This window comes from Schistocerca nitens, chromosome 5, assembly GCF_023898315.1.
Source record: "Schistocerca nitens isolate TAMUIC-IGC-003100 chromosome 5, iqSchNite1.1, whole genome shotgun sequence".
In the NCBI taxonomy this organism is placed as follows: Eukaryota; Metazoa; Arthropoda; class Insecta; order Orthoptera; family Acrididae; genus Schistocerca; species Schistocerca nitens.
The window spans coordinates 485,803,177-485,815,489 of NC_064618.1; the positions used below are offsets into that span (position 1 = coordinate 485,803,177).

The 12,313-nt window shown below is 38.7% G+C and overlaps 1 protein-coding gene across 1 annotated transcript in view; it reads left to right on the forward strand.

Moving 5' to 3' along the window:
* Positions 1-12,313, forward strand: part of LOC126259937 (inositol monophosphatase 2-like) — a 43,611-nt gene that overhangs the window by 27,269 nt on the left and 4,029 nt on the right. Inside the window, exon 5 of the mRNA XM_049957031.1 lies at positions 1,741-1,892. Within this exon, the coding sequence (XP_049812988.1) occupies positions 1,741-1,892 (152 nt within the window). The remainder of the gene's footprint in view (positions 1-1,740; positions 1,893-12,313) is intronic.

Sequence of the window (12,313 nt, forward strand, 5' to 3'; positions counted from 1 at the left end):
GAGCAGTTCCTCATAAGCCACACATTTTATTAGTCATTGCTAGGAAGTACTAGAGATGGTGTAGAGGGTGCCGCATCTGGACACTGGATGGCTGGTAATGAGAGATTTAGAGTGATGAATCATACTATACACAGTAGCAGTCCAGTGGAAGTGTTTTGATCTCGTGGAAACCTGGAGAACATTATGTACCATTTTATGTAGTGTCAGCAGTGAAGTATGGAGGAGGAGGTGTTAAATTATGGGGGTACTTTTTGTGGTTAGTGTGGGGCCCCTTATTATGCTTAAAGAAAACATGAAATCCAGAAGGATATGAACATATTTTATCTCACTGTGTACTGCATTAGTAAAGGAATGGTTCGGAGTCAAGCATTTTTGTATTGACGTAACAGTGCACCCTGTCATAAAGGAGCACCTTTGAGGCAATGTTTTGTGGACAATAGCATTCCTGCAATAGCCTGACCTGCCCAAAGTCTCAACTTTTACCTAATGGGTCATCTTTGGCATGAGTTAAAATGTCGACTTCTCCAGAGCCCAGCATCTGACATGACTACATTCTCTGGTTTTGGATCTTGAGGAAGAATTGGCTGCAATTCCTCCAGACATTCAGGTACCGCATTGAAAGTGTCATCAGCAGAGATCATGCCATCATATATGTGAAGGGTGGGCACACACCGTATTAATGTCCACCAACAGTTGAGCAGAGACATTTTATCAGATAGTGTACATACACTTATGGAAAAATTGAAGAAGTATGGTGATTATGTTGTTGATGTTACTAAAACAAAACAAAAAAAAAACTTCCAATTACAAAAACATACTGTGTTAGTCATAATTGTACCAGGTGATCAAAAAGTCAGTATAAATTTGAAAACTGAATAAATCATGAAATAATGTAGATAGAGAGGTACAAATTGACACACAAGCTTGGAACAACATGGGGTTTTATTAGAACCAAAAACATACTAACGTTCAAAAAATGTCCGACAGATGGCGCTTCATCTGATCAGAATAGCAATAATTAGCATAACAAAGTAAGACAAAGCAAAGATGATGTTCTTTACAGGAAATGCTCAATATGTCCACCATGATTCCTCAACAATAGCTGTAGTCGAGGAATAATGTTGTGAACAGCGCTGTAAAGCATGTCCGGAGTTATGGTGAGGCTTTGGCGTCGGATATTGTCTTTCAGCCATACACTTGCGACTTCAGGTAACCCCAAAGCCAATAATCGCACAGACTGAGGTCTGGGGACCTGGGAGGCCAAGCATGACGAAAGTGGCGGCTCAGCACATGATCACCACCAAACGACACACACAAGAGATCTTTCATGCATCTAGCAATACTTTCAACTGTTTTTTTCCCCCTAATAAAACCCCATGTCATTCCAAGCACGTGTGTCAATTTTTACCCCTCTATCTACATTATTCCATGGTTTATTAAGTTTTCAAATTTATACCGACTTTTTGATCACTCGGTACATTAAAAAAAATTCTCATTTAATTGCTAGAGTGAGAAGTATATACACAAATAATTATAAAATTGCCTTGTTTATTGTGCTTACATTGCCAGTATATATGACTTCTTTATGGGATAAGATAATTTTTCATTCTTTCCACTTGTGGTGTGGGTACAAAGAAAATCACTAGTTTCTTGTACTTGTAAATTCGATTTTAAAAATTGCATTTCCTACTTCCATATTGAGAATTAATAACCTCATTATTTTCATCACATTTTATTTAGCACTCGATCACTAGGGTCTGCAGCAATGAATATGGCCATGGTAGCCCTGGGTGCTGCTGATGCTTATTATGAGTTTGGAATCCATGCTTGGGACATTGCAGCTGGAGATCTTATTGTAAGAGAGGCAGGTGGTGTGTGTTTGGATCCTGCAGGTATGTACACAGTAACCCTTTTTTTTTTTTTTTTTTTTTTCGTATTGAGTAAGAAACTGAAAACACAAAAACTTTAAATGATGAATCAGCTTTAAATGTCATACATAACTCATACTTTTTTTAAGTAAATTCTTTAAATGATGTATACAGGAAAAATTGTAGGAGTCTAGTAACTGATGTGTTTAATCAGTTAAATTAAGGGATGTGTCTGTCTCTGTTTACATAATGTAGCTTTGTTTGGTAGAAACAAGTAAGATGATGAAAGCAAATCGCTCAGCCATGCACAGAGTATCAGTCACAAGATTCATATGCAACATGAGTTGGTAAAATAGTGCTATGCATAACATATTTCACCAGGTGAGATGGTATCGAGGTTAAAGCACTATAATAACTTTGCAAAGGAATGTGGTACAAATTGCTACTCAGGCATCCAGATTTAGTTTCTCATGTGTCACTAAATCAGTGAAGGTGAATGCCAAGATAATTCCTTACAAAAGGACACTGTCAATTATTTTCCACATCCTCCTCCTATCTGATCGTTTGCTCCATTTTCAGTGACCTCACCACTGATGAGACATTGAACTGTTGTCTTCCTCCTTCAGAAATGATATGCTTCCTCCTCACTCATTTTCTTCACCTGTGGGTACAGGAAATAATTTACTGTTTTTTTAAATTTATCTGCAAAAAGGTCTTCCATTTTTTCCTTATTGTTCCCCCCACTCCCCCTCCAAAGAGAAGTAAAGAAAACATTATTGCTTCAGTTGGTGCATAAGTGAACACTCTTGGATGTGGGTAATCAAAAATGATTTACAACAATATTTTTTGTACCTAATTTAGTGATTAACATGAGTCAATGTACATGGGATCTCTCAGTATATTGTACAGCCCACCAACATCAATAAATACCTGCCAGCTTTCTGACAACTTCATTATTGCATCATGGTATCACTTTTTGAGGATAATATTTACCGGTATCCACTCGTGGGCAGTTACCTGCAATTCTTCTTTGTTGCCGAATAAGCTATCTTGCAAATGTGTTTTTGTGTTATCAAATAAATCCTATAGTTCGCATAATGTAGGAAGGCAGTCCTATTTTCAACCATTCTGTGCATCCCCCACCCTGAACTGCTAGCAGCCAGTAAGATTCATTCTCTCTCCGAGCAGCTAGCCGTGAGCTACAAACTGTTGTTGTTGTTGTTGTTGTTGTTGTTGTGGTCTTCAGTCCTGAGACTGGTTTGATGCAGCTCTCCATGCTACTCTATCCTGTGCAATCTTCTTCATCTCCCAGTACCTACTGCAGCCTACATCCTTCTGAATCTGCTTAGTGTATTCATCTCGTGGTCTCCCTCTACGATTTTTACCCTCCACACTGCCCTCCAATGCTAAATTTGTGATCCCTTGATGCCTCAAAACATGTCCTACCAACCGATCCCTTCTTCTAGTCAAGTTGTGCCACAACCTTCTCTTCTCCCCAATCCTATTCAATACCTCCTCATTAGTTACGTGATCTACCCACCTTATCTTCAGCATTCTTCTGTAGCACCACATTTCGAAAGCTTCTATTCTCTTCTTGTCCAAACTAGTTATTGTCCATGTTTCACTTCCATACATGGCTACACTCCATACAAATACTTTCAGAAACGACTTCCTGACACTTAAATCTATACCCGATGTTAACAAATTTCTCTTCTTCAGAAACGATTTCCTTGCCATTGCCAGTCTACATTTTATATCCTCTCTACTTCGACCATCATCAGTTATTTTACTCCCTAAATAGCAAAACTCCTTTACTACATTAAGTGTTTCATTTCGTAATCTAATTCCCTCAGCATCACCCGATTTAATTCGACTACATTCCATTAGCCTCGTTTTGCTTTTGTTGATGTTCATCTTATACCCTCCTTTCAAGACACTGTCCATTCCATTCAACTGCTCTTCCAAGTCCTTTGCTGTCTCTGACAGAATTACAATGTCATCGGCAAACCTCAAAGTTTTTACTTCTTCTCCATGAATTTTAATACCTACTCCGAATTTTTCTTTAGTTTCCTTCACTGCTTGCTCAATATACAGATTGAATAACATCGGGGAGAGGCTACAACCCTGTCTCACTCCTTTCCCAACCACTGCTTCCCTTTCATGCCCCTCGACTCTTATAACTGCCATCTGGTTTCTGTACAAATTGTAAATAGCCTTTCGCTCCCTGTATTTTACCCCTGCCACCTTCAGAATTTGAAAGAGAGTGTTCCAGTTAACATTGTCAAAAGCTTTCTCTAAGTCTAGAAATGCTAGAAACGTAGGTTTGCCTTTTCTTGATCTTTCTTCTAAGATAAGTCGTAAGGTTAGTATTGCCTCACGTGTTCCAACATTTCTACGGAATCCAAACTGATCTTCCCCGAGGTCCGCTTCTACCAGTTTTTCCATTCGTCTGTAAAGAATTCGCGTTAGTATTTTGCAGCTGTGACTTATTAAACTGATAGTTCGGTAATTTTCACATCTGTCAACACCTGCTTTCTTTGGTATTGGAATTATTATATTCTTCTTGAAGTCTGTGGGTATTTCGCCTGTCTCATACATCTTGCTCACCAGATGGTAGAGTTTTGTCATGACTGGCTCTCCCAAGGCCATCAGTAGTTCTAATGGAATGTTGTCTACTCCCGGGGCCTTGTTTTGACTCAGGTCTTTCAGTGCTCTGTCAAACTCTTCACGCAGTATCTTATCTCCCATTTCATCTTCATCTACATCCTCTTCCATTTCCATAATATTGTCCTCAAGTATATCGCCCTTGTATAAACCCTCTATATACTCCTTCCACCTTTCTGCCTTCCCTTCTTTGCTTAGAACTGGGTTGCCATCTGAGCTCTTGATATTCATACAAGTGGTTCTCTTCTCTCCAAAGGTCTCTTTAATTTTCCTGTAGGCAGTATCTATCTTACCCCTAGTGAGACAAGCCTCTATATCCTTACATTTGTCCTCTAGCCATCCCTGCTTAGCCATTTTGCACTTCCTGTCGATCTCATTTTTGAGACGTTTGTATTCCTTTTTGCCTGATTCATTCACTGCATTTTTATGCTACAAACTAGACTACCAGAATCTCTCTTCTGCAGGCTGCATTGTTGCCGAATTTCGCGGCAGTGCAGTTTCATTCACAGAGCGACCAGATTATTCGTTCAGATATCAATGTTACTTTCATGTAGCAGTGTAGCTGTAAGTGTGTATCTGTAAACATTTAGTGTAATTTACAAATGAATATGTCAGGTGATGGCAATAAACTTAAAGTTCCTCACAAGGAAATTTAATTAAATTGCATGTCTATGGAGTATTGTCTTAAGTGTGTGACTGAATTTGTGATTTCCTGTTAGAAGGGTCACAGTATGTAGTAATTGACAGAAAATTGAGTAAAACAGAAGTGATATATGGCATTTGCAAGGAAGTGTTTTAGGCTTTCTGCTATTCCTGATCTCATAAATGATATAGGAGGCAATCTGAGCAGCCCTCTTACACTGTTTGCAGACGATACTGTGATTTACCATCTTATAAAGTCATCAGATGATTGTAGAAAATTAAAAAACAATTTAGAAATGATATGTGTGGTGGAAAAAGTGGCAATTGACACTAAATAAAGAAAAGTCTGAAGTCATTCGTATGAGCATTAAAAGGAATCCACTAAATTTCCGATTACAGGATAAAACACACATTTCTGGAGGTTGTATATTCAACTAAATACTTAGGGTTTACAATTATGAAAAACTTACATTGCAATGATCACATGGATAATACTGTGTGGAAAGTAAACCAAAGGCTGTGAGTTCTTGGTAGAACACTTAGAAAATGCAACAGGTCTACTAAAAATACTACATACACCAAATGTAACAGGTATCCTAGAAGATATAGCCATCCGTGTTTCACTGTTGCTCAAGCACAGCGTCACAGAAGCTTAGCTTAAAACTATAATGTGCAGGGATGGAAATGCTGAATTGGCAGCAAATTTTGTCTTGCTTCCGACACTGGAAAGCTGTTCTATGTACTCTGGCTTTTTATGAACATCTACCTTGTTTAAGCGGCAGTTTGCCTGAATCCATTTGTACTCTGAATCAAACTGACTTTAAAATTGGATAAATATTCAAAATAGCATATATTTCTATAGGAGATGCTAAAACTCGAGATCGGAGCATTACTTGCTGCAATGTTGTATATGCTCTCCATGGGGTATGATGAAAATGATTGGGGGGATGTGTTGGCTGCTCGTTCTACACAATCAGTGAGAGAGCAGCGGGCAGATGATATGTCTTTGTAACAATTTAGAAGCAAAATTCGCTCGCTGTGTGTTAAAAAAAAACACAATGTGTTAAAAAGAAACAGCCAAATATTTGTAACAATGATGATTTAAGTTTCACAGCTGCCCTGTTAGGATGATGATGATGATGATGATGATGATTAAGAAGTGGTAGCACAAATGACAGGCTAACTAAACAAAAAAGGCAGTGAAGGTAAAAATTAATGTAAAAAATTACCTTTTGTTTATTTTATTTCACCTTGTATTATCATGGCGAACACAAGCAGTAGATGGCATAAGTTGAGACTAGGTCCTTTTTAAGCAGATACCTTATATCAATAAAATGTTGTAATTTTGATTAGTCAGAACATGTTAAACAATAAATTGTTCTCAAGTAGCCTTTTAAAAATAGGGGTTGTCTTATATTCATGGCCATCTTATACTTGGGATAAATATGGTATTATGCCATCTTCAGGCTCTGTGACCCACGTGTAGAAAGATTCCCACCTGTGGTCCAGTCAAAACAGTTACTGGTGTCCATAGATTTTTGACAGAGTGATCCCTTCAATAATCTCTTATCAGCTAATGATGATTGAAGGGATCGCTGTGTCAGAAATTTACAGATATCAGTTGTTGAATGCTGGCCCCTATTTTGACTGGACCATAGGTGGTAATCTTCCTACACGTGTGTCAGGGGCCTGAAGAGGACGTAATATATTGCTAAAACTGGTTGCTCAATAAAAATAACAATTTGGAAATTTAGACAGGTGAAAGGTGTTTTGATTTAACATATTGTTCATAACTCTTAACATCTTTATGATGTTCAAAATATACTTGTAAATACTACAACAAACACAGACAGATGTTATCTAGAAACCTATTGTTACCTTTCTGGCAAAGATGTATACCCTCTTCTGTCATACAGCTCAGCAGTTTAAGGTTTCTTACATGCATAGTCAAAAATTAAAGTAAAGGATAGCAGTTCAACTTGGTTTTTTTATGTATGAACTGCTGAAAAAGGTTTTCCACCACCTGCACCCATGTGAATGTGTGTAGGCTTAAATCTAAGGGGAGCAGGGAATAGCAAAAAAGCTTTATGAAAACTAAAAATATGAGTATTGTGATGGAAAAAAACCACAATAATAATGAAAATAAAGACATTCTGCACATCATAATCTATTGTTGTGGTGCTCCACTAGGTGGTAGAGACATGTACTGCTCATTGACAGTGGTCCTCCTGATGTCATCTAGTGTGTGGGGAGAGTTGTTGCAATGATGCACTACATGTCGCAACAGGTCCCAAACACATTCATTCGGATTTGTGCCAGTAAATACCACATGCAGCTGTGTCCTGGAGGAAGGTGTTCGTGAGGATTGTGCAGTGTGCTTATATTCTATAGTCTTGAATTGATTAATCTGTTACCAAAATATTAACTCGGGAGTTAGATAATAAGGTGAGGGTGTCTGTCCCATACTGCGCAGCTCTCAAATTACTCTTGATAACATTTGTATCTAATATTTGTATGTGTACTAGTCCAAAACATGACTTGACGGTCCCCTCCGTTGTGCCTATGTGACTGCATGCCTGAAATGTGCATTAGTACCTTTCAGTGATGATCATCTGGCAGCTGAGAAATCCTACACTTGTTGGTAAAGACAACCCAATGTCACTGATGCAGATTTCATTGCAGGTGTTCCCTTGCCCATCTTTCGTATGCACTATGCTTCAGGTTTGTACTGCTGTTCATAATTCATGCCTAGATACGAAATTGTTCATGTGGACACAGATGCGTATTGTCTGGATTGACACCATCCTAATTGCATTAAAAGAAGAAAAGGCAGTGCACAGCTGTATTGCCTTCTCTTTGGAATACCTACAAGCCATAATTTGTATTTAGTAGTCACTGGCTTGTGTTGGCCTTTGGCAACCACTAAGAGGCAGATCTTCCAGGTTAGTTTCACGAGAGTGGTTGCATGTTTGAATGGCATTATGTGGTGAATGCAATTTTGGTAGGCAACTTCCTCTGCTGACAACCTGTTCCACTGTAAAGTACTAATACCTGCACATTCTAAACTTGAAATTAACCTCTGAGGCATGTGGATGGATGGAACAGTATACACAAACCACTTTGTCCCACTCATGATTGGAGATACAAAATGTTCTGCTGAACTGCATTGAGAATGCAGTTTCATTTTCAGTTTCATTTGCACTGGTGGCTATACGTAGCAATTTCCTGCTATCAGAAGGGTGTTGAGGTTGAAGTGTTGATGAAAAGAGAAATATCTGAGGCTCAGTTTGCTAACATACTCTCTTGATGACCTTGGACCCACCATAAAACAAAGAAGACAACTTGAAAGAATGGGAGGCTGTGCTGGAGTGGTAAAGGAGAGGAGGGAGCAGAAGTATAGCACTATGGAGATGAAATGTGGTTGCAGCTCAGTTGGTAGACCACACGGAGCTTTCACAGATGGCCCTGGCTTTGATAGGGTATGACATGTGTGTGAGAGGTTAGATTGAGATCAAGAAATGGTATAAAGCCATTTGGATGACAGGACTAGTGAAGATCGAGGCCTAAGTGATCATGGGAATGAAGAATATTCTGTGTGGATAATTCTCACCTGCACAGTTCATAAACCTGGTGTCAGTGGGAAGAATTCAGATGCTACAGACTGAAACACACCCGTTTAATTTCTTATTGGGTTTTGTGTAATTTATTGAAGCCGCCAAACAGTTAATTATTATGATTATATGACCGTGTGCTTAATGGATGAAGGCTATCATTTTTCCTGCTGGTTTCGGGGGTATTTCAACCGAGTGCGGCTGTTCTGAGATTGAATAATGGAAATGATAGAAAGTTTGTCTATTATTAAGGACCACAAAGGTTGCGATGTACAAACTGATATATATATTTCCTACTAACACACAAATGCTGGGGCAGTTGCTGCCTTCGCCTTACACGACTAATCACAGTTATATCTTTTATTGGTTGCTGATTTCCAGTACTTCGTCACACGCAATGCTGGTGGTTAACATTCACAAAAATTCTCACTGCAATCCATGGTTGTTGCTGGCCGATGCGGTTGACGCGAAACACGTAATTCGGCACTTGTCACCTTTGGTTTCACATCACTCGCGAACCGGTATTAGTGAGGGTCAACCCCACGACGATTAGGGGGACGTGCTCACTCGTCATACTCCGGTGAATTTTACTCGACCACCATTCTTGCCCGTCTTTCCCGCACTACTTCTCACTCGACACTATCTAGTACTACTCTGCACTCGACACTCGTCTCACTGCCTCCTGCAGTGCTTGACAATCGACTCCTGTCCACTATCAACCTGGGCGTCGGATACTAGCATCTATGGTCGTGGGATCACGGATCCCTTACAAGACTTTGAGGCAGCTGAGTGTGCCAACTCAACACATTGTGCTTGATTTTATCATCAGTCAAAAAAAAATTCCAGGATTTAATAACATGAAACAGGATAGATAACTACGCAGCACATAGAGGTAGTGTTGAGTGGCAGACAGGCACATTGAAAGGAGAGAAGGGCAATGATTATACAGGTATGCTTGGTGGTTGGGGGTAAGACAAAGAGTAGAGTAGTGATGGACAAGGATATTGTGTAGGTTTTGTGGGTGGCCAGGATTAGGACTTTCGCTTATTGTGTCCTTAAATGAGAAATATCCCCTGCAAACTGCTAACAATGGTATTCTGATATTTACCCAACCTATGCAGTATCCTTATTTGCTTTTATTTCACTCTTGCTCCTACACCTTACTCCATGGCCCATATTGCTGTAAAAGACCTAGAAGCCATGTTCCATACATCCATGATCCTATAACTTCCTGTCTTCCACCTGTTTCTACGTCCTTCGCTGCTCCCTCTTGAGCCTCAGACATGCTTTCTGTTTCATCTCCTCCTCCCCCCCCCCCCTCCAATGTGCCTACACAGTCCCTTCCCCTTCTATGTTTCTTTCTCCCCCTCCCTCTCATACCCTTCCGCACTTATTGTCAAACATTAAATTATCTAATGTTGCAGTGCCTGTGTTATTCCGAAATATGATGTGAAGTTCATTTGGACATGCATGCATATCTAAAGGAACAGACGCTGCGGTGACTACAGCCATTGTGAAAAGTATTCACAGTTGTGAATATGGACTACCATCAGCTGTATAATGGAATGATGGCAGTGAAAATTTGTGATGGACTGATGGGACATTCCCGTTGCTATAAAGAATCGGTTAGCCTGAATCTGATGATAACTATTACTGAGCAAAATGGCACAGCATGAAAGACATTAGGTTCTTACTGAGGAGGAGTAGTGTTCGAAACAGTCGGGCCATCCAGACTGTGGTTTCTTGTGATTTTTCCTGGGACAGTTCCTTTGAAAATGGTGTGGTTGGATTGATAGGCATTAATAAAGTCTCCTACATCACTCCATGCAAAGTTGGAACCAGTAACGATTTTTTCCCCCTGTTTACATATCTTGAGACAATCTTAACATGTTTCAGTTTCCATTCATAGTCGTGCTTACACCAATCATTTACACACTAAAAGCTAAAAGCTAATAGCTGAGCAAGAACTTCAGACAGATCCTCTGTGCTCATATGGGAGCATGCTGAAAAGTAATACCTCTGAAATTTTTATTCCGTTTTCAATATCAGTTGAGGTATTGCTTGTGTTGCTTATTACTCAGTTGACATTCCCACTTCGCTAACGCACATTTCAACCCTCTACTGGTGGGGGTGGCCAAATTGTAGCATGTGAGAAAGTGGTGTGTAAATGTAATTATGTTCATGGGCAAGAAATAGTGTTTTTAACTGGAGAAGAGTTTGTCTACACGTGAAACACCCTCTCCTTCAGCATAAAAAAAGCCATAACATACATGAGCAATGCGACATCTGCAACAGTCTTGGGTTCACTGTCATCGATCATCCTCCAAACAGTTCAACTTTGCCCAATCCAATTTTCATCTGTTTCTAAAACTTAAAGAACACCTTCAGTGACTACAATTTGATAGTGATGAAGTGGTGCATGCAGAGGTGAGGTAGTGGCTCTGTCAACAAAGTCAAACATTCTACATATCGATAAACTTCTCTCTCATTAGCAGAAATATGATAGTCGTCAAGATGACGTTTAGCAAGTTTTCTTTCTTTTTTGTGTGTGCATGTCAGTGACTCAAGACTTCAGCTTTTTGTGTGTAGTTTCCTTTGCTCCTGAAGTACTTTCATTCTGCCAGAACTTTCATTAAAAAATTTATTCTGCTTATACATAGGATTTACTTACAAGTAAAGAACTCAGTGAATCACTTTTCAAAACAAAAAACCAAAAAGCAACAGGAGAAGATGGAATTAATGTATATTTTATAAATTATGGTGGCATATTTCTGAACATCAGGATACTGTGTTTACATAACATGTGCTTGTCACAGAGGAATGCCATTGCTATCTCTTTTAAAAAGATTGAAATGAATGTGAAAATTATTGATGTGTATCTCAAATAGGCATGGAATGTAAGATATACATCAGAATTATGTGTAAAAAGTACAAATAATGAATGAAGCACTTCTTTCACAAGGGTTTTTTTTTTGAAAGGGTAGAACTTGTATCGATAACATGCCTATTATGAAATAACTGATAGCAAAAAGAAGAGAGTACATTAACAAAACCCTCATAGCATATACCTATATATATTATATGAAGGCATTTGAACAAAAAGACAGACAACTTAATCACTGCATACAAGTCGAGGAAACTGCATCAAGAATACAATATGAAAATCTATTGCTAAGAAATAATGGCATTTAAAGGAGTCAAAAATATAAGATCAGCTATCTTGGAAATCAAATAAGTTATCCAGATGATGATGATGATGATGATGATGATGATGATGATGATGTAGATAAAAAATGTAAAATTCAGTACATGTGCATGATACTGTGAACAGAACTTTAAAAAATAAGATGAGGAAATATACTAAAATTACGTAAAACTATTGTAGCTTCTATATTTCTTTATGGTGGTGAGACTTTGACACCTACCAAAGAATAGATATATAAGCTTTAAGCATCTGAAATATGATATTTCTAAGGGATGTGGAAGGATGTACAAATTTAGATGAAATAAAAAATGTAGGTATTAAAA